This window comes from Rousettus aegyptiacus, unplaced genomic scaffold, assembly GCF_014176215.1.
Source record: "Rousettus aegyptiacus isolate mRouAeg1 unplaced genomic scaffold, mRouAeg1.p scaffold_m13_p_7, whole genome shotgun sequence".
NCBI lineage: Eukaryota > Metazoa > Chordata > Mammalia > Chiroptera > Pteropodidae > Rousettus > Rousettus aegyptiacus.
Genome location: NW_023416310.1, coordinates 70,191,946 through 70,218,825, shown reverse-complemented (window position 1 = coordinate 70,218,825; position 26,880 = coordinate 70,191,946). Strand labels below are relative to the sequence as shown.

Here is a 26,880-nt window from a genome sequence, read left to right as displayed (position 1 = left end):
TCTCCCCTGGAGACGGGCAACGCGGGGAAGATGGCGGCGCTGGTGGCGGCGGAGGCCGCAGCGCCCCGGGGCCTGGCCGAGGCGGCCGAGACAGCGGAGACGGCGGAGCTGAGCCGCGCGCTGAGCCGCCTGCTGCCCGGGCTGGAGGCGGACAGCAAGCTGGGCCGGCGGCGCGCGCTGGAGGCGCTGGAGCGCGCGCTGGAGGCGGCGCGGCCCGAGGCGCTGGCCGCCGACCCCGCCGCCGCGGCCGCCGCCTTCCAGGGCCCCTGGGCGCGTCTGCTGCTGCCGCGCCTGCTGCGCTGCCTGGCCGACCCGGCCGAGCGCTGCCGCGCGCTGGCCGCACACCTGCTGGACCTGGGCCTGCGGCGCGCCGCGCGGCCCCGCGACGCCCTGCCGCACCTGCTGCCCGCGCTCTGCGCGCGCCTGGCCGGCCCGGAGCCCGCGCGCCGCCCGCCGCCCGAGGCGTGCGAGGAGCTGCGCCTGGCGCTCGTGCAGCTGCTGCGCCTGGCCGTGGACCTGGGCGGCGCTGCGCTCGCGCCGCACCTGGACGACGCGGTGCGCACGCTGCGCTGCACGCTGCTCGACCCCTTCGCCGCCGTGCGCCGCGAGAGCTGCGAGTGCGCCGCGGCCTTGGCACGCGCCACGCCAGGTGCCGAGCTGGGGGCGCCCGGCGGGGGGTGAGAGGGGAGAGGCGCGTCCCCGCTCCCACACCTGCCCCGAGCCGGGGTCGCCTCGGACCCTTTTCCATCCCGCAGCTCTCAAAATGGCTTCCTGGAAACCACCGCCAAAATGTGCCGGGTGTGGGATGGGGCGCGTTCTGATAGCTGCCCCTCGCCGGAGCGACTGCTACCCAGCTCGTTCCGGGAACACTTTAAGAAACACCACTCCCGGCTTTCGCTTCACGGAGTCCACCTGTCTTCTCCCTGGGTTTCGCTGTCCGCGGTGCGGGGGGTGGAGGGGTGCTTCCGTCTTGCTTCCCTTTGATCTGTTCTTCATTATTGGAAACGCCAGTCTGATCAGGGAGGACATTCCCTTCGGCTGAGTAGCCCTGTCCGCAGCATCTTGCCCCCTTACCTCTCCTTTCTGTCTCGGGCTGGAGTGGCCTAGTGAGTCCCACCAGGAAGGCTTTCTGGAGAAGCTGAAGGTGATGGGTGGTCAGGAGAGAGCAAGCCTTGAGGAATAAGCTCGGCAGATCTGAGGAGCAGACAGCAGGCCAAGGCGACTGGAGGGAAGGAGAAGCTAGGAAGGGCGCGGTGGGGGTCTGAGTCTAGTATTTAGTGGGGAGCCCAGCGAGGGTGCGAAGGGGCCTGATAGGCCGAGAGTCCGGTATGTAAAAGATTCTGGAGAATGGCTTGCGGCCATCACTGTAGAGGAGATGAGGAAGCTGGTGGGGGGCCATAATTAAGCCACAGTTAGATGCCACTGACTAGGACTTGGGCGGGGCACTCTGCCAGTAGAGATGGAGGAAAACGGTCGGGATGTGCTGGAGGTACAGCTAGCAGGGTTTCCTGTTGAATTTGGTGGGGGTGACAGAGAAGGAGGTGAGTGGACAGGAGACCACGGAGGAACAGGGCCTAAGGCCATGCCAGCGTTTCCGTTCCGGGTCATGCAAAGTTTGGATTCAAATTGCGCAGCTTTCTAGTGGAGCTGGGGAAGAGCTTGGGCCGGAGATGGCCGTTGGGAGTTAGAAGCTGTTGACGATGTTCTCGCCGGCCCTCAGCCGCCTCTCCCTGGCCTGTGCCCCGGCGGGTGGACAGCTTCTCATGCTTCCTGGCTGTCCTCACTGCATTGTCAGTTCCTGGAGGGCAGGGCTGTGCCTCCGTGTGTCCCCGGCACATAGCACGGTGCCTGCCAGGAGGCGGTGCTCCGTGACCGCAGAGTGAAGGACTGTTTCCTCTGCTTGAAGTAGCTCCCCGGTTCCTCACTGCCCCGCCCATGCTGGGTGAGGGGCTGTCCCCTGGATCCCTCACAGGATCCCGCCACACAGGCAGCAGCAGATCAAGAACTCGCCCGAACTGTCGCTGCACTAGCCAGCGGCAGAGCCGAGGCCAGGACGCCAGAACCAGGGGGTCAGCCTGGTTGTCCTGAAGTCCCTCTGGTTCTGGCTCTGTGGGGACTTCACAGACGGGGAGTGCAGTGGCCTTGCTGAGAGCGAGCGGTGCTGGTCCAGCTCCCTGCAGTGGCATCTGGCCCCAGGCACAGCTGGACGTGGCACTGGGACAGTGTCCTCTTGGCTCGGTTGCCTTTTGGTCAGCAGCCCCCAGGCTCCCCACTCATGGCCCCGTCTCCAGTGGAGATGGGCTCCAGGCCCCAGTCTCTTCGGCCCCCCAGGGCTGAGTTGTAGAGCCACCCTTTGGGTCACACTCCTGTCTCTGCACCTCTCCCGGTGCCGGGTGCTTGGTAGGCCTGGGCCACGCGCCCGCCTGCGGCAGGGACCTCGGTGGGGAGGAGGGCCCGGGCGGGGCCGGGCACAGCAGGAGCAGCCGTGGGAACCGCTGGCTTTCCGCCCCACAGACCACTTCCACATGCAGTCGGAGTCTCTCATCGGGCCACTGATGCAGACCATCTCCCACCAGCACTGGAAGGTCCGGGTGGCCGTCATCGAGGCCACGGGCACCGTGGTCCAGTTCGGCAGCGGGAAGCCCGTGGACAACGTGCTTCCGCACTTTGCTCAGCGGCTCTTCGACGACGTCCCCCAGGTAGCGGGGGCCCTCCAGGCAGTGCCTATTCCCAGCCAGACGCGTGCTGGTGTGTCACACTGAACGGCCCGCCGTCAGTCCCAGTCACAGGTGTCCCTGTTTCACCCTGAGAAGCTGGGGTGCGCTGCGTTGTCTCAGGACACCTGTCATTCTCAGTTCCGAGGACTGTGGAGGGGGACCGTTTCCTCACAGGAGAAATGTCAGTGCTGTGTGCCGTCACCACTGGCAGAAGCGTCTCCAGTGTGCCCGCCACCCCCCCATCGAGGCCGACTTCAGGGCAAGCCGCGATGGTTGGGGGCAAGGGGCCGTGCTGGGGTAACTCGCTCCGTTGGACTGTGGGTCCCCCGACTTAGCCTGGTGCAGGCAGGTCCCAGCCCAGCACCCTGGGCCCGCAACCTGACTCCGGAGGAGTCTGACTCAAGTGGCATTGTTGGCTGTTTTTAATTGAATGTTCCCGTTTAATCTGTCACTTGGCAGCCCTGTCCAGTGCTGTTTCTGAACCGAGAGAAGAGGCTGGTTGGTCTCGTGCTGACGGGAGCTTGCAGGTGTCTAGTGGCACCGGCTTGAGCTGGTGGGAGAGGCCAGTCAGGGACTGGGGGCGGCCCAGGGCCACCCCTTGAGAGGTTTGCTCACGAGGTGAGAAGCCTGAGGTCTCCTACAAGAGCCCCGATCTGCGGGGACACCTGAGCGCGGGGTGTAGGGCCTTGCAGAAGCCCACGCCCCCTGAGCTGCGGCCGGCATGTCCAGCCACAGCAGGACGCCCGTGCGTTGCCTCTCCCAGGCCCTGAAGCGTGGGCCTCTCTAGTATGTGGCCCCTGCTAGCCAGTTTCCGAGTGTCCCCAGCTCATGGTATTGGCTGCACTTCGAGTTTGCCTCTTACCACTGTTTCGTGACAACTGTGACCCTACATGGAGGCCTTTTAGCAACGCTAAACTCGGCAGCCCCCGAGGCCCTTAATGCTCTGCATAAAGGTGACATCAGTCTGTCTGACTGTCCCCGTGGTGGAGGCAGTGCGGGGCTGACTGGACTTCTGAGATTGTCGTGTAGGCACTTGGACTCTAATCCTGCGCGTTTTCACACTGTTGTGGAGCTGTCTCTCCGCAGGGGTCTATTTGTGTCTTTGGCTGTCAATAACATGTTAACTGGCGTTAACAACCATCCCGTTTTTAACATTGTAGCTTGTTATAGTAGCTCAGTACCTAATGTTGTTGCTAATTGCAACAGTGGCCCAGCATGGGCCCTTCCCCTGTTTCCCTGAGTGGGGGGTGCGAGCCTGGAGCAGCTGAGCCGTTCCTGCTCTGTCACCGAAGAAGCAGGAAGAAGCAGGCGACGTGTGTCCTGACGTTTGTTCCCTCTCTTCCCCCGGTGGGAGGGTGAGCTTCAGAGAGGCTGGGCCTCTGGCCCCGGGTCCCAGAGCCTCAGGGCCAGGCCAGGTGGGCTCCTCTGGTTTCTAAGCTTTGTGGGGCCCATGGCCGAGCAGCCCACCCCGAATCCTCGTGGGTGCTGCTGGGGCATTCAGCCCCGTGAGCAGTGGTGGTGTGAGGGCCTGTGGCAGCTGGGGCCACCTCGCCCGAAACGTCCAGTGCCTCCCACTGACACCCCGGCCAGCGTCAGACGCACAGCCACTGGCGCCTTCCTTGGTGGGACAGCCCTGTGGGGCCATCCCCCTCTGGATCCGCTGAGGGGTCAGGTGGGGTGGGGCTTGAGCCAGGCCACGCCTCTGCCCGGCTCCAGCCCTCCCCCTCAGCACCCGTCCCTCCATCCATCGTCCAGGGTCCAGTCTCAGGCTGTACCCCAGGGCTGGACGTCAGGCGCTTGGAGTGTTCAGAGCGCGTTCCTTCCCTGTGGTGGACAGAGCTGTGGGCATCACCTTCTCAGGCAGCCCGCAGCAGGGGTGCCCCGGGGTGGTGTGGCCCCAGCACGCTGCCATCGCCCAGCCTGGCGGGGGTCCCCACACAGGACGTCGCACACACGCCATGCAGCCTCGTGCCTGAGGCTTGCCGGGCTGGAGGCCGCAGGCCTGAGGTGCGGGCGGCCGAGCCCAGCACCCAGAGCTGGCCTGGGGCCAGGGCAGAGTGGCTGACCCCGGGCCAGAGCGCTCCTGTGACACGCCCCCCGGGCGCCAGCGCTGCCCACACACCCACTGTGCCCCCTTCGCACACAGGTCCGCCGGGCGGTGACGTGCGTGGTGGGGGGCTGGCTGCTGGACCTGCGGGACCGCTACTCCTTCTTCCCCAAGCTCATCCCACTGCTGCTCAGCAGCCTGAGCGACGAGATGCCAGAGATCGTGTAAGTGCCCCGGCGGCCTCCCCCACAGCCCGCCCGCAGCAGCGCGGCCGCCCTGGCCTTCCGGACGTCGTTGGCAGGAGCGGCTGTTCCCTCTGCTTCAGGGTCTGCCGCAGAAGCCCGCCCTGTGCCCGCCCGTCCGCCTGTGCTGGGAGGTTGTGGCCCAGAAGCGTCTCTGTGGCATTTAAAATATAATTTTGCCTTTTTAACACTTGGGGCCTGGAAACCAGTCAGCAGAGCCACAGGGCCGCCCGCTACCCGTGGGTCCCCTCCCCACCCGCGTCTCTGTCCTCAGGTGCACGGCTGCCGGGCTCTGGGAGAGGGCCGGCCTGCAGTGGCAGCAGGAGAACGAGGACGACCTCAAGGACAAGCTCGACTTCGCCCAGCCGCCTCCCGCCCACCACCCCGCTCCAGGTGAGCCAGCCTGCCACGGAGGGCGGCACCGCGGGGGGTGCGGGGGGGGCCCCCTCCGTCCTGGGTGGGGCCAGCGCTGGTGCAAGCGGGATGGCTTCTGCGGGTGTGTGAGTGACCCGGGAACCTGCCCCGGGAGGCCGCGTGTGCGGGCCGTGGCACAGGGCGCAGGCTGCTGGTGGCAGAGATTTCAGAGACGGGCAGAGCTTTGTCGTGCTACAAAAACAATCTCTTCTGTAAGCATCCCCTGAAGAAGCAAACACAGGGTCCGGGGAAGGCGTGAGCCCCGTGGGGCGTGACTCCCGTGCTCAGACGCCCGTGCTGGTCCCCGCTTCGCCGTCCTCCCGCTCGTCACGGTCCCTGCCATGTGCACATGCGTGCCGGGGCGTGTTCGCGGCCCCACGCCTCCCAGCGCCCGCGTCGGGGCTGAGCCCGCAGCCGCACACCCTCGTGTTCCTGTCCCAGAAACCACTTTCTCGCGTGGGGACCGAGTGTCTTCCGGTCGTAGTGGGTCACATGCCTTTGGAGTGACAGGCCGGGGCCTGCCGGCAAGGACAGAGGGGGCGGCGAGGCACGGAGTGAGGCAGACCGCGTGGTGAGGTGCGAGGCTGTCGTGTTCACTGCGAAGCAAACGGGCCTTACGGAGCCCTGTACCTCGTCCCGCAGCTGCCGCCGTCGCCCGTGTTCTGGGGAGGCGAGGCCAGCGGCGAGTCGTCCGTCCACCCTTGGCCGGCTTGTCCACTCAGGTTTGTAAAAGCTTCTCGCTGGTGAACGTGCTGTAATTACATTCTCGTGAGTGGTGGCTGAGCTGCTCTCTGCACCTAGGACATTGTCGTCCCGACCTCAGGGTGTTCCCGGACTGCACCTAGGACATTGTCGTCCCGACCTCAGGGTGTTCCCGGACTCCCCTGCTGCCCCCGTGCGTGACCGGGACCCTGTGCTGTCCTGCAGAGGGGTTTGGACACCCGGCGTGGTGTGGCTGCTGCGGGGCCCTCTGGGCAGCCCTCGAGAGTGGAACACGCACCCCCCATGCGACCCAGCCACACCCAGGCCGGGGGCGTGCGCACGTGCACGCCAGCCCCACATGGGGACAGCCCAGGCATCCCTCAGCTGGGGACGGGATGGACAGGCTGCGGTACGTCCAGGCAGTGGAATGTAATTCAGCCATAGCAAGGAGGCCGCAGCGTGGGCGAACCTCAGACGCCATGCTCGTTTGCGGGAGACGTCCAGAAAAGACAGCTGGAGGCACAGAAAGCCGACCCGCCGTCCCCGGGCGGGTGCGGGGCTCCCATTGGGCAAATAATGGTTGAAAGCACCGAGTGCCAATAAGGAAAATGCACGTGCCCTCCGGCCGGACTTCCTGCCAGCTGGGGCCGTGCCTGGAAGACCGGGAACGCTCCGTGTGGTTTCAGCTCATGTGGGGCGGGAGGGGCGGGGGCGGGCGGGCCATCGTGTGGGCAGCTGATTGCTGAGAGGGTTCAGAGACCGTGCGGCGAGAGGGCCGGTCTTCAGCAGCGGGGATGGAATGGTTGCATCTGCAGAGAGCGAACCTGGACCCGTCCCTCACACGCTGCACAAGCATTTACCCCAGACATGTCACGGACTCAGGGAAGACGCACACCTGCACCCTCCAGGACAAGGCCTTTGTGCCCCGGGCTGGGCAAAGCGCTCACAGGCTCAGGCTCTGGTCAGAAGCACACCTGGGAAGGGGCGGATCGGCTGATCGGACCTGTCAAAATCAAAGTGCTGCTCTCGCAAAGACGTGAAGCGAGCAAAAACACCATGGGCCTGCGAAGGTGTTTCCAAATCGTGTATATGTAGGATCTCGTGCTCAGGCTGCAGAAAGGACATTAAAAACGACGAGGGAAAACAATCTAGCTTTTTAACAGGCAGAAAGAAGGCGAAGAGAGACCAGTAAAGAAGAGGCACAGCGGGCAGACGAGCCCATGGGAAGATGTGCTCGTCGTCCGCGAGGACGGGCGTGGGAGCCACACAGGGAGGCCGCCGTGCCCCCGCCCCGGGCCGTGTGGCCGGCCACCCCGAGCTCTGGCCGGCTCCCGGGGGCGCGAGGCGTGCGGGTCTGGAGAGCCGGGGCGGCGCGTGCGACGTGCGCCCGCCCGCGGCCCAGGCGGCGCTGCTGGGAGCCGGCCCGGACGTGGAAGCAGCGTCCACCCGGCGCGTGCACGCACGCTCGCCGCGCCGTCGGCGCCGCAGGCAGCTCGGCGGCGTCAGCGGGTGGCCGGCCCCCTCGCTCTGCCCGCCCCGGGACACCGCCCAGCAGCGAGGGCTCAGTGCGCAGCAGCTCGCGGGGCCGGGGTCACAGACGACCTCGCAGAGTGAAAGAAGCCAGACAAAAAGCATATGCTGTGCAGCTCCACCTACGGGAAATTCTAGAACACGGTTCGTCCGCCGTGACGGGAAGCAGACCCGCGGTCGCCGGGTGGGGGCGGCACCCGGGCGCGGGGGACTTCGGGGCGATGGGCGCGCCGGCTCCGACCGCGGGGGTGGCCGCAGGAGGGTCCGGGTGCCAGAGCGTGGCCAGGTGCGTGCGCCGCGTGTGCGTCCGTCGTGTGTCGCGGGCACCTCCGCACCGCGTGGCGGTGGGAGCCGTGATGCTGTCCCCGCTCCTGGCTTGAGAGCGGCTTGAACTTTCAGACCTCAGCGCGGGGCTGGCGGGTGCGCCGGGGACGGGGAGTGTCCACGACACGTGCCGCGGCGTCGCCGGGCGGGTTGTGAGCGGCACGGTTCGCCCCTCGTCTTCCCCGTGCAGAGAGCCGCCCAGCCCTGGGCTGTCGGGAGCTGGTCTTCAGAAACCTCTCCAAGGTGCTTCCCGCCATCTGTCACGACATCACCGACTGGGTGGCGGGGACCCGGGTGAAGTCCGCGCAGCTGCTGGCGGTGCTGCTGCTCCACGCCGAGGACCACATCACGCAGCACCTCGAGGTCCTGCTGCGGACGCTGCTCCGGGCCTGTGCCGACGAGGAGGCGGCCGTGGTCAGCAGCGTGAGTCGCCCTTCCCGGGCCTGCGGGTCCCGACAACCCCGAGCTGCGTGGGGCCACCTCCACGCTGAGGCCCGCAGTGCTTCCGTCACCCCAAGGACACCCGCCCCACGCCCAGCCCCTGCCACCCGCAGTCTGCTCTTGGCCCCGTAACCTGTCACCTTGAGGGTGGTGTACACGTGGAACTGGGTCCCTGGGGGTGGGTGCTTCCATGCGCCCTGACGGCCGAGGCCCACCCAGTGGCGCGTCCACAGCCCCACCTCAGCACCGAGCGCCCTGCACCGAGTGTCGGCCGCGGGGAGCTGAGAGACGGGGCTGGGCAACCCGCCCGGACGCGGCCCTCCCGCCAGCCTCTCCCAGGGAGGCTCCGGGGGCCTCCGGTCCCCCGTGTTCACGGCACAGGACTGCCTGCCGAGCGGCAGCGCTGGCCCAGGCGGCGCCCCCAGCTGTCCCTCCCCCTCCCCCGCAGTGCACGAGGTCCGCGGAGCTGATCGGGGCCTTCGTCAGCCCGGACGTGTTTCTGAGGTTGATCTGGCCGATGCTGAAGAAGTCTCCTTCCCCCGCCGGCCTCCTGGTCCTCGCTGCCATCATCCGGGGCTGCCCGAGGGAAGCCCTCCAGCCCCACGTGAACGCCATCGCCACGGAGCTGGCCCACGCCCACGTCCGTCAAGGGTCTGAGAGCGTGAGTGCGTGGGGGCGGGTGCGAGGCAGAGGATGCGTCACGCTGGACGGCGGGGGTGCTCCCGGCCAGGCGCCATTACTAGTGAATGCAGCCTGGGGCCCGGCTGCCGCGCTGACCCCGTCCTGCTTGGGGCCCCCTCGCCCCCGTCTCGTTCCGCCTCGTCCAGCACGGAGGCCACCAGCATGAGGATGCGCTCTCCAGCCACGCGGGCCGCGGGCCTGGTGCCCCGCGTGGCCGGGGCGCCGTGCACAGCAGTGCCGGGCAGAGCTCTCGTGGATGCGTCGGGGGGTTCTCGGGGGTTCCGGAGCCCATTCGGGGCGTGGAACCCGTCTGCTCTCTAGCCAAGTGACCAGGAAACCTTTCTGTACGCCCCGTCTAGTAAAAGCGTGAGCATTCACCCTTCATGGGCCGCACTCGTTTGCTCACGAATCGTGTCTGTAAGTTACGTTCGTGACCCCGTCCCGTCCTTTACGGAGGACACGAGGCACGGACATGCAGGGGCTTCTCCGGTGACGCCAAGAAGGGTTCGGTCTGGCCCCGCCCACCCCGGCCCCGTTTTATACATGGCCCAGCTGAACCCGGAGGGGAGCGGTCGGTTTGTCCCTTGCCCATCAGGAAGCACTTTTGAACCATGGGATTTCATTTGTCGTTAAACGTGAGCAGCGCAGGAATGTTGGCGGTGCACCATGGCAGGGGGAAGGCAGGCGGGTTCGGCGTGCCCGTCACCGGGCTGCGCAGGTTCCCGCCCTTGCCTTGTGCCCTTGTGGGGTGGGGAGAGCTGGGTGTTTGAAACAAGTCTAAGACATGCAGTCATTTCACTTGTAAATTCTACATTACTAGTTAGTGTTGCTAACACGTAACGGCTTCTTGAAACGTAGCTAAAGGACCAGTAAGCAGTTAACAGAATTTACACACATCCCTGAGCTCCCAGTCCGTGTTCAGCTCCCCGATGTCTGAAAAAGTGCCCGATGGCTGACGCGTTCGAACCAGGCTCTGTGGCTGTCCAGGGTGGCGGCAGTGGCGGTGGCCTCAGGCTGGCCCTGGGCCAGGGTGGGCAGTGGGCGGCAGCCCTGGAGCGTGGCTGACATGGCTGCTCCGTCCCCAGCACCTGTACGGCGAGAGCTTGCTGCTGTGCGTGCAGGCCCTGGTGGCAGTGTGCCGTGAGGACTGCAGGGCGGCCGGCCTACCGCTCATGGAAGTGCTGGTGACCGTCATGGCCCTCGCGGGAGCCACGAACCTGGGCGACAAGGTGAGCCTGGTGGGCGTGGGCGATGGCGCCCGTCTCTGCAGCTCTGCTCTGGCTCCCCAGGCCTCGGGCTGCCTGGCGAGGCCGGCCCTCGCCGCACACACCTTGGTCCCCCCAGCCGCCAGTGTGTTACGGTGCCCCAGAGTGAAGACGGCGACTTGGTCCGCTGCAGAGGGGCCCGGGGCGTGAGGCATCCTCGCTCAGCCCTGAGCGGCTGAATGTGGAAGGGCGCACACGTGTGCCCGGGGTCTGGACAGAAGACGTGGCACCGGTCCCACCCGCCAGCGCCCTGCGGCGCGCACCCCCACGGGCCCACGTGTCCTCCTGAGGCCAGGCCTGCGGGGCAGGAGGCGTCTCAGCACCCCACCTGCCCTCCCGGCCTCTCTTCGAAGGCCTCCCTTCCGAGAGCCGTGTCTCAGCAGGCGGCGCTCGCTGGCGGGGCCGATACCCGAGCGGCCGCCACCGGCACACAGCGCTGCGGGCCAGGCGGGCCCTGCGGGGAAGCACAGGCGGGTCTTGTCTTCCCCTCCCCCCTCAGTCCCCAGAGCCACGTGTGGCTGTCACCTGCAGGTCTGGTCAAAGTGAGAGCTGAGCAGAGGGGGCGCGGGAGGGTCTCCGTGGACAGAGCTGGTCTGCCCAGTTTGGTCTCCCTGTGGGCCGAGCTGCCGGCGCCCCAGCTCCCCGCTGCAGGGCGCGAGGCCACGGGGAGCGCCCTCCGGGGGCTGGGACGGCGCTTCCGCCAGGACGCACGTGGGCTGCTTTTTGGCCTGTGGCGCAGTGGACGCTGGCAGGGCACGAACGGAAGTCGCCGCGCCAGCACCTGCTCCTGGCCCCGTGCGCGCCGCCGAGGGCCCCCGCCCTGTCCCTCCCTCACCGGGGGCGGCCCGCAGCCCGCGTGTCCCAGCAGGCCATGCGCCTGAGCCCCTCAGGGTCCCCGGGGGCCCAGCGTGAGGCCGCCCCAGCCCGCGACTGGCCTTTCAGGTTCAGCAGACCATGGACGCGCTGGCCGCGGTGGACAGCGGGGGCGACAGCCAGGACCTCTACCGAGATCACACGGGCCCTCTGCTAGAGCGGCTGGCCGCATCCCAGCACGACTGGACCGTCCACTCTGCAGAGCTCCAGCAATTTAACGTGCTGGTCACCCACGCAGGTGAGTCCCCCGAAACACGCCCCAGCCGGGTTTGGACCCCCCAGCCCCCCGACGTGCAGAGGTTTTCGGCGTGAGCCAGGGTGCCGCAGACTGAGCTGTGCGGCTTAAGGAGCGCAGCACCTTAAGGAGCAGTCTGCCTTTTAGGGCGCAGGGGGCTGTGCTGGAGGCTGCCACGCGGCTTCGGCCTGCACGTCCTCAGGGCGCGTGTGGCCCCACACGGCCACAGGAGCACTTCGCCCACCTCCCGAGACCAGCTTGGCTCCCGGTCTCTGTCCTAAATCAGCCGCTCCCCGAGGCGGACGGTGTTGTGTTGTAGGGCGCAGACTTGGGCACTTTAACTGTCTTCATCTGGGAAACCACGGCGACCCCATTCATGCCTGTGCTTCCCGGGGCGGTGGGCTCCTTTCCCGCACTGATGGCTGGCGACAGGCCCACTTCCTGCGAGCCGCGGCCCGGCACAGGGACCGGCACATGCTGTCTCCTGGCGCCCTGCCCCTCGTCTCCCGGGCCGGGAGGCTCCGTGACGGCCCTGGATCCGCAGGGTCCCTGCTGCGTCTGACTGTGTCACCGCGATTGGTCATTGTCCCTGGAGAGTTCGCCGCTGTCAGGACCCCAGTGTCATGACACCTGGAAAGCCGGAAGTTGTTTGCAAAGCCACGTTTCCACACCTGAGAAGAAAAAAACCCCGCTGGCCACCAGCAGACGCCATGTGACGGCTTCACGACCCCGGCCCGTCGCGTCCTCGCTGCCGCCCTGTCGGGGGAGCTGTCACCCCCCAGCAGACGCCGTGTGACGACCTCACGACCCCGGCCCGTCGGGTCCTCGCTGCCGCCCTGTCGGGGGAGCTGTCACCCCCCAGCAGACGCCGTGTGACGGCTTCACGACCCCGGCCCATCGCGTCCTCGCTGCCGCCCTGTCGGAGGAGCCGTCACCCCCGTTTCACAGAGGAGAAGCTGAGGGCACAGCGTCAGTGGCTGGCCCAGGGCCACACAGCTGGCGATCCGAACCCCCAGGGCACAGGCAGCATGGGGAGCAGCCTGCGTCTGTGCCTCCGGAGCCCTCACCGTGCTCGGACCCCTCGTCCGGCGGGCACACCAGTGGCCTTGTCCTCAGGGCCCGGCGCTCGTCGCAGAGAGCCAGGCACACCAGACGATCAGTGGGCAGAACTCGGCAGAAGCTGGAAGTGGCCTGGCTGCTCACGGGAAGTCACCGCGTAAGCGTGTTGCACAGAAGGGCCCGGCAGCCACCCTACGGCACGTGGACGGTTAGCACTGGGAAGCACCGTGCAATCAAGAGTCAGTTTGCGGTTTTGGTGCTTTTAGCTTCCGGAACACCAAGAGGCCCACTGCAGGAGCCCGCGAGGGCCATCGTGGGAGGGTGGCAGGCGGAGCCTTCTCGTGATGCGCCCGTCGCACGCACCGCGGGCCTTCGGTCTGCCCACCGGGCACTGTTGCCGGGGCCCACGCGGCCATCGGACCCGCTGCGCTCGGCACCTGCTCGGCTGCACCGAGGACTGGAACCCTTGCCCGGCGCTTGGTGTCGTGTGCACGTGCTGTACACTCGATGCCCCTCCCCGTACCGCAGGTGTTGACAAATGCCCCACGGCCGTGCGGAGGCTTCTGACGGCTCCCGGGAGCGTCTGACAGACAGGGGTGTCGGACGGTGTGCTCGGCGCCGGTCGGGAGAGGGCTGGCAGCCTGCGGAAGTCAGCCCGGCGCGGGAGGGGACCAGGTGCTCACTGAACCGGGGTCTCATCCCCGGCGCAGCGTGGAAGAGAAGCCACAGAGGTCTGAGCGCACGCGGGCGCTCCCGCCTGGCCGTGTCCTGCTCGCCCGCCATCCGCCATCCCGGGGGGCGGTGTCCCACCAGGCCGTGGCCCCTCCCTCCGCAGGCCCCCAGAAGCTCCGGGTGGACGAGCTGGCTCCCTCCGGCCTGCCCCGCGGCCAGGGCTCCGGCTGGAGGCCGGTCTGCCTGCTCCGGGCTCCTGCAAACCAGCCACTGTGCTGTGTCCCAGGTGGGCTCAGAGTGACCGGCCCGGTGTGGAGAGTGCAGCCCCAGCTGTGGGCACGGCCTGGCGGGGCGCCCCCAGCCCCGACGCGGCGTGTGTCCAGGCCGCGCACCGCTGGCCGAGCTCGAAGCCTCCATGGCGGGAGAAGCGCGTCGTCCCCCATCGAGCGGCCGGGCTGGAGACGGGGCTCTGCCACCGGTTCAGGGGCGGACAGCAAACAACTCCGCTGTTCCGAGGAGCTGGTTTCGCCTGACCCTTCGTTGCTCGACTAATTTTTTTTAAGAATTTGGAAAAACAAGAAAATAGGAAGTTCACGTACTGAACAATTAGAGTGACGTGGGGGTTGCGTGTTTCGGCGACTTTTCACAACGAGCACGTCCGGGGACCCGGGGGTGAGGGCGGGCGCCCAGGGCTGCGCCTGCGCTGCGGGGAGTCGGGGGCAGGGTGGGGGGCCCAGCCCCACCAGCCGCTCTGTGTTGCAGGCCCGGCCCTCGGGGAGGCCCTGCCGCGCCTCGTGCCCCTGCTCCGGAGCTGCCTCCAGCCAGCCAGAGACCCGCAGATGCGCCTGAAGCTGCTCTCCGCCCTGTCCCGGCTGCTGCTGGGCGCGAGGGGGACCGTGGACTCGCGAGGGTAGGTGCCCCGCCCACGCTGCCGCACCCCACCCCGCTCTGCGCCGGGACCCCCCACGGCCCTGACGGAGCTCTCGGGTGGGAGACGGAGTGGTCCCTGCCGCCTGCGGCTCGTGTGCCCCGGATGCACTAGGTCACGGTGTGAGCACACCACAGAGATGCTAAGTCAAAGTCGCTGTAGTGCGGCCGTTAAAATGCCATTGAACGAGAAGGTTTTAGGGAACGTTAACTATTAATGGCTCATGTGTTAGCTGTTCTCAGTTTTAAAAGACGCCAGTGCCTTTCCAACCTTAGAAAATTGATCGAATCGCTGCCGATGGTTAAGCGTGGAGGGATTGGCCCTCTAGGCTGCATTCCGACTATGGCTTCGAAGTGAAGGAGGAGGAGTAGGCAGCCAGAGGAGGGACTCACGGGTCCAGGCGGCCTGGGGCAGCGCCGCCCAGGTCCCCGGGACACCCAGATAGGACACAGGCCTCGCTGTGGGCCCCGTGGGTCCCCTTCGTTAAATCGGCAGAGCTGGGTGGGTCGGTGGGGCGTGCGGGCTCACGGGCCTTGTTCTTGGGCAAGATGCTACGAGGCGTCTGGGGGTGGCCGTCCCCGAGAGAGAGCAGATCTACCCAGAGGCCTGCTTTGCTGCTGACGCACAGCGATCATTCCCCATGGAAATGGCCGGGCCAGTGAGACGTCGCCAAGTGCCTGCCACTCTGGTCTCTCTGTCGGGCCTCCAGCCAGACACCCTGCTGCAGGAAATTTGATTTCCTGCTTGTCTGCAAAAGCGTCAAGGCTTAGGAGGGACCATGTAGCCATTGCGTGGAGCGCTGGCAGCCGTCCCGTCAGTGGACAGATCTTCACCCGGGTGACCTGCGAGGCCCCGTGCACACCGTCCAGGCCCATCCCCTCGGAAGCTGCACCTGGCCGTGGCCCTGCGGGCACTTAACCCGCAGAGTACCGCCTCCGAGTTTGGACCACGCTCTCGAAAGAAACTGCTAGAAGACCTCATGGGAGGAAAGCAGGGCTGGGAGAAGAAAGGTGCTCGGTTTGCATTTATTTAGGTGAAGCATTAGCAGCTTTACAAACAGGGAAGGTGACAAGTATCTGGTTCTGACCTTTAGGATCGTGGAGTGGTAGGGCAGAAACAATGACTCTGCTGACACCGTCAGACTCACCCGTCAGAGCGTCCGCTCGTCGGATCAGCATTTTCGGGCACCCGTGTGGCTCGTGGGTCCTGCTCTGAGGGTGGACAGAGGGCAGGCGCCTGGGGAGAGGCTGGCTTCTGGCACCAGGACGTTCTGCCTGGGACACACCGGTCGAAAAGGCTTCCATGAGCCTCGTTAATGTGTGACAGAAGTTCTGAGGGAAAGGCAGGGACATTGGGGTCCTAGTTGGAGGACACCCCCTTCTGGAGGACCGCCCCTTAGGTTGGAGAGCGGTTCCCTTTGTGAACGGGGTGCTTCTGCACAGAGCGCCCCAGAATGAGGCGGTGTCTCCAAGGGCTCTTGTCTTGCTGTGAGGGCCGCCCTGGAGGCCACCTGGCCCGTCTTCTGCGGTTGCTCCGTGCAGGCACACTTGTCCAGCTCGCACCGCGGGCGCGAGCCCACGGGAGCAGGCCTGGCCGCCGGATGTGCACGGCCTCCCTCCTCTGGGGGCCTCCCCGCATGGGCTGCGTCCCCCCATGCACGTTCGAGCCGTGCGCTCTTACTCCCCGGCGAGCCGACGCCTCGGAGGGCGGTCCAGACTGCAGCCAGACACTGTGCGTGGCCCTCAGGCTCTCCCCGCCACCTCGGAGGACGGCAGGCAGGGTGAAGTCCTTCCAGCGGGTCCTCTTGTAAGCCACTCTGCTTAAGAATTAAAGCTCGTTGAAAACCTGGTCGAACCGACTGAGTCGCAGGAACCCCGAGCGCCAGTGCACTGTGCCCGTAGCGTCCTGGCTGGCTCTGGAGTGCCCCCTGCTGGAAGCAGCGGAGAACGCCGGTGCCCACGCCCCCCGCCCCGGCCGCCTTCTGAAGCAGCTGCAGTTTGCGACAGGGAACATGCCTTCAGAATGCACTTTGCAATTACTCTGGGAAATAAATTAATGACTTACTCATTCAGCCACACACGTCGATCTGAGGGCAGAGGTCTGTGAGTGCAGTAGGACCTGGCGGCAGTGCTGGGGCTTGTCTCGGGCTGGTGGGGTGCCCGCCACGGGGCCCTGCAGTACTGAGCCACCCACCAGGGTGGCAGGCCGGGGTCCCGCTGTGTTTGGTTTCTTTCTGTCATGACGACGCATCAGCCCGGCTCTGCTGGCCTGGTCGATGCTCCTGGAGACGTGTGCTCAGGGGTAGCCCCGCCACCGCCTCCTCAGAGCTGGGGGACAGGTGAGCCCCTCCGCAGCAAGGTGGGACGGAGGCTGGAAGTACCCCGAGGGTTCTCTGGAGCTCGAGACCCATAGCTGGTCCCAGGAGAGGCCCACGGGAGCCCCGGGGGCTGCAGCCTGGCCCCCGCCGGCCACCCGCTGTGGGAAGCCGAGGGCTCTCGCGGGGGGTCCACTTCCCGTTTCGTTTCTGCTTTTCTGTTTGGCCTTGTCCTCTCTGCCGGGTTCCTTCCCAAACCCAGGCGCTTCCTCACGGAGTCTGCCCCCTCCTCACCGCCTTCTCCTGTCTCCTGCAGGCAGCTTCACAGCTACCTTGACACCGTGGTGAAGGACATCTTGGCCCCCAATCTGCAGTGGCACGCGGGGAGGACGGCCACGGCCATCCGCACGGCGGCCGTGTCCTGCGTCTGGGCGCTGGTCGGCTGCGAGGCGCTGTCTGCCGCACAGGTGGGGCTCGTGTCCGGGGCCGCTGCAGGCGGGCGAGGCCGCCCGCGGCTCCCTGGCCTCGCTGGGAAGCGTTTTGTGTCCTTCGGTCACCTGGGAGGTTTTTTAGGTTTGCACATCAAACGTTACTCTCAAGACAAAGAACTCACTCGCAGGCACGCGCTCGTGCCGTGTTCGCGCCTCCGCGCCGTGGGACGCCCCGCCGCTGCTGGGCGGGCCGGCGGCCGAAGGAAAGATGCCCCGGTGTGTCCTTGGGCACGGCACGCGGTCACGCTAGTGAGTAGCAGGCTGTGTAGGGTTTGTGCCACGGCGAGACTTTGCGAATAACGGATTTTAAAAATCAAGTGACCACGTTAGAAACTGTTCAAATTATGTACGTTTTAAAATCGAGCTTCAAGTCCACTTCTTGCCTAGAGATTCCAGGGTCGCGTCCCAGACCCGGTCGTGTGTGCGTCAGCACCAGGGCCGGGGTGCCGCGCAGGCGCAGTGAGCGCGCCCGTCTCCTGTCTGTACTGTCGCAGATCCTAGACTTGCAGGACACACTGATGCCCCAAGTGCTGAGCACCCTGGAAGAAGATTCTCAGATGACTCGACTAACTTCCTGCCGGATCATTAACGTGTTTTTGAAAACCTCTGGTGGTGTGATTGACCCAGATAAATTCGTCAAGATTTATCCTGGTAGGACATTTTTCTTTTCCAAAGCGTGTGTGTGTGTGTGTGTGTGTGTTTGACAGCTGCTGCTTTGATAGGAAAAATAGAAAATGCTGCTTTGACTATGGTCACGTCGGTGCCCTAAGAGGTAAAATGTCAGTGAACAGCTAACAACGCAAGGGACAAGACACGTCTGTAGACCAGGAGTGGGGTGCAGGGGACCCAGCAAACACAGGGCAGAAACGTGGGTTCCCGCGGCAGCCAGGGGCGCCCTCGGAGCAGGAGCTGCGGCCAGCCTCTGCGTGGCTTGCCCACCGCCCTTGAAACCCCCGTGCCACTGCCTCTGGACCCCGAGCCCCAGACGAACCCCAGACCAAAGCAGCCGCGAGCGAGTGGTGAGCACAGAGGCCTGCAGACAGGCTCCTGAGACCTGGGGGGCGCAGCAGACCCCCCGCCCTAGAGCCCCGGGACTCGCAGCCACCTCAGCTCCCTTCCTAGATTGTGTTAAACATCCACAGAAAGCTAAAAGTAACATCCATGGAAAGGCAAGTTGGGAATCCCAAAGGCAGGTGGGAATGCAGAGCAGGTCGCATGAAAAGGAGTCCCCAGGAATCCGCTGCGCCACCCCAGGAGCTGCCCCCCCCCCGGGACAGAGGTCAGAGGTTGGGGTGCGGGGCTGTGGTTTCGCTTTCTTAAACGAGTTTTCATCGTCGTCTGTGCCGTTTGCCACAGACATTTAGTAATTTTCAGAAGATAGTTTTGAAAATTCCTGGAAATGAAGGACAGTTGCACTGGGTGGACTGGACCGGGCGTGGGGAGGCCGAGTTCTGAGCTAAAGGGCCGCGATCAGCCTTAGGGGGGGGGTGCCCTTGCCACCCGCCCCACCCCCAACCCCTCCACCCCTCTTCCAGAACTCCTGAAGCGCCTCAACGACATTTCCAATGACGTGAGGCTCGCAGCCGCCTCCGCCTTGGCCACCTGGCTGGAGTGTGTGAGGAGGGACGAGAAGACTCTCTACCAGAGCGACGTCCAGTTCCTGTACAGGGAGCTCCTGCTGCACCTGGACGACCCGGAGGGCACCGTGCAGGATGCCGTCCTGGGTGAGCGTCGCGGAGACCCGTCCCTGACTCCCTTCCCTGTTTCGGGGGCGCTAGCACAGTCCTCCCAGCAGGGGGTGGCGGTCCCCTGGGGCCCAGTCCCGGCACCCCAAAGGCCATGGTCTCCCTGGGTTATGGCCCATGATAGTTACCGTAGTGGAAATTCAAGTGGAGCAGATTCTAAGACGTTTATTAATTTGTTTAACAGAGGCCCATCCCGTAGTAACATGAATGAGATGTATTTTTGAGAGACGTATTCTCCAAAACAAAATAATGAGCAAGAAGGGTGTCATCGTTTTACATGTTTGCAGCTCTCTTTACTGTCTAGCTTGGTAGAAGGGAACTAGGTTTCCTCACCTCCTTCCGCGCTGGGCGGTTGTCCCAGTGGTCTGGTCAGAACACAGGACGACCTCTCGCCTCACGCAGACGTGCGGGTGGGAGAGGGCGCTTTACGGCCATTGCGGGTGCGCCCGGCCTTCACCGGCCCTGCACCTGAACCGGCCGCGTGGCCGTCGTCTGAGCGTTGCTTGGAAGGCAGACCCGTGCCAGCTGTCCCCGTGCTGGGGACGCTCGGGCCCGTCGGTCCATCCCGCACGTCAGCGGTGCGCGTCGGGGACGCCGCGGCCTGGCCACTTGGAACGGGACACCGCCGAATCGCGCGTCTGCTGCATGTTGGTGTGGCGCGTGCGTTAGCCTCAGGCTCAGGAGAGTCTTGGGAGGAAAAGCTTCCGGACCCTGTCATGCCCGTGGTGGCAGAAACACAATTTCTGTAATAGTAATTTCTGCTTAAAAGCTTAAATTCTCTCAGTGGCCACAAATACTGTCGCTTCACCTATTATCGAGAAAATGCCCGGCCTGGTCCCCAAGTCTGAGCACCCACGTCTGTCAGGCGCCGGTCAGTGGTCGTGCCCCCCAGTAGACGTGGCGCTTCCGGGCAGCTGCTGGCTCCGCCGCCGCCCGAGGCCCTACGTCCCGTCCCCACATGGGGTCAGGTCCTTCAGGAGACGCCGAGAGGCCGGGGCGTCCACCGGTCCCTGCAGCGGCCCCGCAAGCGTGATGCAAGGAGCCACAACGAAATGCCAATAAGCAGCTTTTGATGAGCGTGGGATATTAAAAATACTCAAATGACCCAGAGGAAAGGAGGAAGGGAGGGTAGAAACAGGTCCGGCTGGCAGCAGCCCGGTGAGTGGTGGATTTGTTTCAGTTACAGTTGGCATCGAGCACCATTTACGTTAGCGGCAGGCGTGCAGCAGAGCGGATGGATGTTTACGTGACTCAGTTAGCCCAGTTCCCACCTGGCGCCATAGCTAGTTATCACACCTCACCGACCACGTTCCCTGCCCCGGACTCCACACCCGTGACTGTGCCGTACCTGCCACTGTGCCCTTCTGGACCCCGTCGCCTTTCGCCCCCAGCCCCCTCCCCGCCGGCAGTCGCCAGTTCGTTCTCTTTGGAAACCCGTTTTCATCTTACTTATTTTGTTCTTTGGATTCCACGCATAAGTGAAATCATATGACGTTTGTCTTTCTCCGCCTGACTTACTGCACTTAGTCTAACACCCTCTAGGTCCACCTCCGTTGTTGCAAATTGCACGTTTCCGTCTGTTTTTGTGGCTGAGTAACACTCCGTTGTACACGTGTGTCACAGCCCTTAGATCCAGCCGTCGGCTGCCGGGCACTTACGTTGCGTCCATGTCTCGGCTACTGGGAATACGCTGCCGTGAACCGGGGGGCGAGTGTATCTTTTTGAATGAGTGTTTCGGATTTCTGTGGATACCTGCCCAGAGCGGAATCGATTTTCTGAGGCGCCTCCACGCTGCTTTCCGTGGCGGCCGCACGAACTTGCGTTCCCGGCGGCGGTGCGCGAGGTCCCCACGTCCTCGCCAGCACTTGTCTTACGGTTTATCCGCGACGGCCGTTCTGCCCGGTGCGAGGTGACATCCTTGTGGTTTTAATTTGCATTTCTCTGATGATTAGTGACCTTGAGCATCTTTCCACATGTCCCTTGGCCATCTCCGTGTCCTCTGGAGAAACGCCTGTTCAGGCCCGTGGCCCGTTTTTTGGCTTGTTTGTGCTTTCGGTGCCGGGTCGTAGCGGGTGTATCATTGGTGAATATCTTCTTGTCTTTTCGTTTTGTTTCCCTCACTGTGCAAAGCTTTCTCGTTCGGGGTAGTCCCACTTGCTCATTTTTTCCTTCTGTCGCCTTCGCCCGAGGAGACATCCAGAAAGGTGCTGCCGAGACCGATGCCAGAAGTGTACCGCCCTCGATTTCTTCCGGGCGTTTTATGCTTTCAGGTCTCACGTCTAAGTCCAGTCCGTTTGTACTTTATTCTTACGATGCAAGAAGGCCCCGTTCCGGTGTTTTGCCTGCGTCTGCCCAGTTTCCCCAGCACAGTTCTGGGCCAGGCCGTCTTCCCCTGTCGCGTGCTCTTGGCTCCTTCGTCGCAGACGAAACGGCTGCACGGGCTGCGTGTGCTTCTGGGCTCTCCGTGTGTCTGTCCTGAGGCCAGCCCCGTGCGCTTTGATTGCTGTGACCTTGTTTGGGTTGAACGTTCATTTCTGGCGCTTGCTGTTTTGCAGGAGTGCTCAAAGCAGGCAGCGCCCTGTTCCCTGACGCCCTGCTGAGGGAGACGGAGGCTGTCATCCACAAGCATCGCTCCCCCGCCTACTGCGAGCAGCTCCTGCAGCACGTGCGGGCCGCGCTGCCTGCTCAGTGACGGGGCCGGGAGCAGAGGCCTCGGTGCTGCAGCCGGAGGGGGAGCGGACACCAGGCCCTCCCCCCGCTCCCCGCCGTGGCTGTGGCCCTCAACGTCACAACGGGCGCCTTTGCATCGGCGGCCTAGAGCGCGCACAAGGAGACTCTGACAGTCACAAGGGTGTATTTCCCAAGAAAAATGCCCTGTTCTCCAGGGGCGGTGTTTCAAACCCAGCAGTTTCTGAAGTAACAGTCGCCAAGTGGCTCTATATGCTTATGGCCTTCTATGCGGTTCATCGGGAGGTCTGCCAAAAATCTGCAGCTACTTTAAATTAAAACTGAACATCCGCCATGCACACTGGCGGCCAGGCCACTCACGCTCCAGGTGCCCCCCAAGAATGTGCTCGACCATCTTTCTAAAAAAGCCAAAGCGATTAGAAAGGAATTGCATTCTTTCTTTGGATTCTGTCCACGGACACTCAGTGTCTCAGTGAACAGACGAAGAAGAGTTTGAAATCTTAAGAACGGTCATCAGTGAAATTTTTCCCATTTAAAACACACTAGAACTTAAAATGTCACATGGCTGCAGTCGGTCACAGTATTTTTTCTTAGGTCAGTAATGCTAAGAGTTGAAAATAGAATATTTAATCAGATATAATTTTGGTTATCTTACAAGTAGCAGTGAAGTAAAATTGTATTTTATTCTCCAGAACTTTCTACACCCAAGTGCCTAAAAGTTTTCAAGTGGTTATTATTTCCATATGTTAACATAAGGGGAAATGCTGTATGTATTTTTCAACAATCAAATATTAACATTTATGCTTTGCTATTTGAGATTAATTAAAAATATTTATTATTATTATTTCACATGCCAGTTTTTGTGTGTTTTGATAATTGACACTTTTAGAAATTGCTCATTTTTTCCTAAGATTTAACCCCAAGGTGAACCCAGCCTCCAGCATGCTGTGGGCTCTGCAGTGTGGGCCTGAGCTCGTTGCAGTGCCCTCTCTGGCCACCAGGTGGCAGGAGCTCTGCACAGAGGGTCACCAGGGCGCAGGCCAGGCCTCCGTGGGGTTGGGGAGAGCTCTCTGGCACCAGACAGTGGGGTCGCTGCTGCCCAGGTCCCCAGGGCCACATCCCCCCGCTGCACTGCCATCACCCTGAGGTCAGGCTCCTGAGCCCTGAGTCTGATCGGCGGGCACAGGCAGACCCTCAGGTGTGGTCTTGCTCACACAATAGTTCCCGAACTGCCCTTCGCCCTCGGTACCCTCTGCCTGTTCCCTCCTCAGCGTCACCTGAAACCTGTTAAAACTGCCAGCCGTTGGCCACAGCCCACGCCTGCCCACTGAGCCCTCCGGGGGACCGTGATGCCCCGAAGTGTGGGGCCCGCCCCCCTGAGCACCGTGAATGTTCACGTCCCGCCGGAGCCCATCTCCCGTGTTCGGTCAGCCCTCAGGTGCCACAGGAACCGGCAGTAACCGCCAGAGAGCTGGGCCGAGGGGACGACACTCCTCAACAAGCCCGCGTGGGGCGGGTGCTGGCGTCCACGGGCGGAGCACTCACGCGCGTCTGTCACGTTCGTCTGTCGGGGCGATAGAGGAGCGTCACCGTGGCTCAGGACGCCGGGCACGGTGTCAGCAGCTGTGTGTGTGCGGAGAAGGACCGCGCTCGGACGGCAGAGGCTCAGTGACCTAAACTCCCCAGCGCGTCGCGTCCTTCCGCACTTAGTTCTCTGAAACTCATGTTATTCACTTGATTCGACCAACAAACAATGCGGCCTAACCTCTAGGTGACAGGAGGCGGTCCTTGAGGGTGACAGCATTATCGAGGTAGCATTTACACACCGTGACACTCAGACATGCTGAATGTGCAGTTGGGTGAGCTTTAGCATATTTACAGAGCTGTGCACCCATCACCACCACCCAATTTGGGAACACATGTCACCCTAAAGCATTCCCTCAAGCCCGTTTGCAGTCAGGCCCCACCCTGGTCCCCAGCTCCAGCCAACCAGTGACCCGATTCTGTCTCCAGTTTTGTCTGTCCCCCATTTTCCATGTAAAGGGAGCCACGTGTCTAGTGTGGCTTTTTCCTCTCAGCAGTTTCCAAGGCGGTTCATCCATGTGCTGGGTCGGGGCCAGCGGGCTTTCTGTGAAGGGCCCTACAGTCCCTGCCGCAAATACATCACTGTCATGTTCACCTGTCAATGGGCACTTGGGCTGTGCGGTTGGCAGCTATTATGAATAAACTGCTGTGGCGTCTGTGAAATCCGTGGGCATGTCCCATCGCTCTTAGGCAGACACCTTGGAGCAGAATCCCGAGGTCACATTCGATCTGTAGGCGTCGTCTCCGATAGACCGATTTATTGCTACTTTAACTGCTGTCTTGAAGTGCCCTTGATCTACAATTAACTGCGCATGTTGAAAGTGGGCAATTTGCTAAGTTTTGAGCGTTTACACCCATGAAACCACAACCACACGACAGCGAGCCCCCCATCACTGCCAGGGCACTCTGCTGCCCGCCCCGCCCACCCCCAGGCAACACCAGCCTGCCCGGGTCACTATACGATGGTTGGGCATTTTTTAGAATTATCTGTAGATTCCTATAAAATATTCTCGTCTTGCTTCTTTCACTTGGCCTTTCTCTTTGGTTGTGCTTTCCGCCTCCCATATCCACATGGCTCCTGCCTTTCACCCAACGAGTTGCCTCCCTGAGCCTGCAGGAAGCACCCTGGTTAAACCCCACCCGGGTGATACCACACCCTGGTTGGTATCGCAGCCCAGGCTCCTCGCTCTCCTCAGCCCTCCCTCTCTGTAGCGCTCGCCCTATTCTAATACACAGTGTTGCGTAGTTTTTCATTTTCCCTCTTTATTATGAACTTTCTCACTTCACGAGAATATAAGTTTTATCAGGAAAGGGATATTATGGGGTTTTCCCCCCAAGATAAATTTTTTGTTTTATCCCATTCCCCAGCCCCTTCCCCTTTGACAACCATTGTCTCATTCTCTGTACGATCTGTTCCTGTTTATTCATTTGTTTTTTTAGATTCCACATATAAGCAAAATCGTATATTTATCTTTCTCTGACTTATTTCACTTAGCACGATACACTCTAGGTCCATCCGTTTTGTCACGAATGGCGGGACTTCATTCTTTTTTACATCTGAGTAATACTCCACTGCAAATTTGTACCAGCTCTTCTTCATCCAGTCATCTGATGAACACCTGCACTGCTTCCGTATCTTGGCTAGTGTAAATAATGCTACGATGACCATAGGGGTGCATGTGTCTTTTCAAATTAGTGTTTTTGTTTTCTTCGGATAAATGCCCAGAAGGGGAATGGCTGGGTCATATGGTATATCCATTTTTAATTTTTTGAGGACCCTCCATACTGTTTTTCAACGTTTGCACCAATTTGCAGTCCACTAACAGTGCACGGGGATTCTTTACATCCTCGCCAACGCAGGAAGGTTTTCTTAATCTCTTGAAAAGTGTAATTTGAAGAGACAAGGCAGTGTGTGTTGCTGGCTGACTACAGATGGTAATCGTAGACGAAAGAATCTATTTAGAAGTCTAGGTGTTCTCTTCCTGGACTAACTGCTGGCTTTTTTTTTTTTTTTTTTTTTTAATGCCTACAGCACCTGGTCTTCCTAGCTGGTCTCCCATCCAAGTACTAACCTGGTCCGACCCTGCTAAGCCTCTGCTGACACTTTTATACTCTCGGACTTTGTTAGTTTCTTTACATCTCCATTCTTCAAAATGCTGAGGCTGAAGTTTTGGCTAAGATTGAGAGGAAAGGAGGTGATGACGAGAGCGAGTGTAAACTGGGGAGAGAACAGTAGCCTTCTGAACTCGTGTAGGGGGACTGGGTTTGGTGCATGACAGCAGCCTCTATTCGGTCCCCTAATGACAGGCATCTGAGTTGAGATTTTCACTGTCAGGATCATTTTGGGGTCTGTGACCATGCAGGAGGTGTTTGGGGCTTAATGTAAGTACACACATCGATCTCGCTGCGTACACAGCTGTAGATGACCAAGACTGGCAGGTGAACAAGCTGCCGCAAATGACCCTCCTGGGAAGATGCCACCTGCCCTTGGGAAGTGACGTTGCTCTTAGTGGTAGAATGTCAGCTCCAGCAACTAACACCTCTCGTCAAAGTGCTTTAGCCTGGATCTCTTTCTCTAATTCGTGAAACAATGTCAGGAAGTCCTGCGAACATTTCACAGACAACTTGAAACCGTTCCTGACATCTGATGGCTAAACCAAGATTAGGAATTGCTAATTTGGAGTATAAGCTTTCTACAGGAGAAAATTCTATCTTATTACAGACAGCACAGTGAGTGTTTCTGAATCTGAGTCCACAGCTCACTTCTCTCCACAGTCCTGATGCCCCAGTGCCCCTTGGTGTCCTGAAATGACGCACACCTGCTCCGGCCGCTGGGGACTCCCACAGGCGCTTATAGGTCTCCTGGGGCTCCCTGCAGGCCATGCCTCCTTTGGCTGAGCCGGCCAGAGGTCCCTGCCCCGGCTGCTCCCTTCTTGCCAGCATGTCGCAGTGTCTGGCCTCTCTCCGTACGTTGGACGGACGCCCTCCTACGGGCATAGAAGAGTGTGACTGTGCGAGCACTGACCAGTGCCCTCGGGAGCGTCGCCGGCACCTGTCTTCGGCTGGCTCCGCCCCCTTCCGGCGACCGCGCTCCAGCACGGCCTCTACGTCTTCGCCCAGCCGCCGCCCGAAGCGTCCGTGGCCAGGGGCCGAGGCGCGTCCACTTCCAGGAAACGGCCGCCGCTTCCCAGCCGCCCTTGCGGCTCGGGCGCGGCCACGTGACCCGAGCTCTGCCAATCGGGGCGCCGGCGCGGCTCTGGCGGGCATGCGCAGAAGACGCCCGGCGGCGCCGGCGCGAGGGGCGTGAGGCGCCGCCCCGGGGTTCGCGGCGAGGCCGGACGGCCCGAGGGAGTCGCGCCGCGCGGCTGCGCTCCGTCCGCCGGCCAGGCCCCCAGGCCCCGCCCCGCCCTGCGCGTGCGCGCGGCGCCTGCGCCCAAATGCGTCCCGGGGCGCCCCGCCCCCCCGTCGCCGCGCGGCCCCTCCTCGCCGAGCCCGGGCGGGCGCTGGGCGGCCCGCTCGTGTCCTCGGGTCGCTGACGGACGGACGTGGACGTGCCGATTGCAGGCTCGAGTGGGGCGGAGAGCCCGGGAGCCCGCGGGGAGGGGCCCGGCGGGGCCGGAGCTGGCACAGGGTCGCCGCACAGCGGACGACACTGCCGTTGCTACGCCTTCCGGAACGTGACACCCATGAGCCCGAGCGATGCAGGGACAGGAGAAGTGCGCGCGGGGAGCGGGCGGCCCTTGCAGGAACTCGCCGGCCGGCAGACGCAGTAGAAACGAGGGAAAATCGGCCTCGTTTCTACCCACGTGAAAAACAGTCGCAAGCAACTGTTGGCTGCTCCTGATGGACGCTGAGATTAGCGGGCAGAGTTGTGAGACAAACAGATTACGTCATTTCAGGCATCTCCCCTGAGATATGTGTTAAATAC

At 62.7% G+C, this 26,880-nt stretch overlaps 1 protein-coding gene across 1 annotated transcript; it reads left to right on the top strand.

Annotated features, from left to right (window-relative positions):
• Positions 1–20: 20 nt before the first annotated feature.
• DNAAF5 (dynein axonemal assembly factor 5) lies at positions 21–22,219 on the top strand. Its single transcript, XM_016119137.2, has 13 exons — positions 21–649; positions 2,515–2,699; positions 4,864–4,988; positions 5,281–5,399; positions 8,167–8,399; positions 8,866–9,078; positions 10,184–10,327; positions 11,306–11,474; positions 13,965–14,112; positions 16,761–16,911; positions 17,430–17,586; positions 18,471–18,659; positions 21,236–22,219. The coding sequence occupies exons 1-13, from the start codon at positions 31–33 to the stop codon at positions 21,370–21,372; spliced, it is 2,589 nt and encodes an 862-aa protein (XP_015974623.2). The 5' UTR covers positions 21–30; the 3' UTR covers positions 21,373–22,219.
• Positions 22,220–26,880: the final 4,661 nt, after the last annotated feature.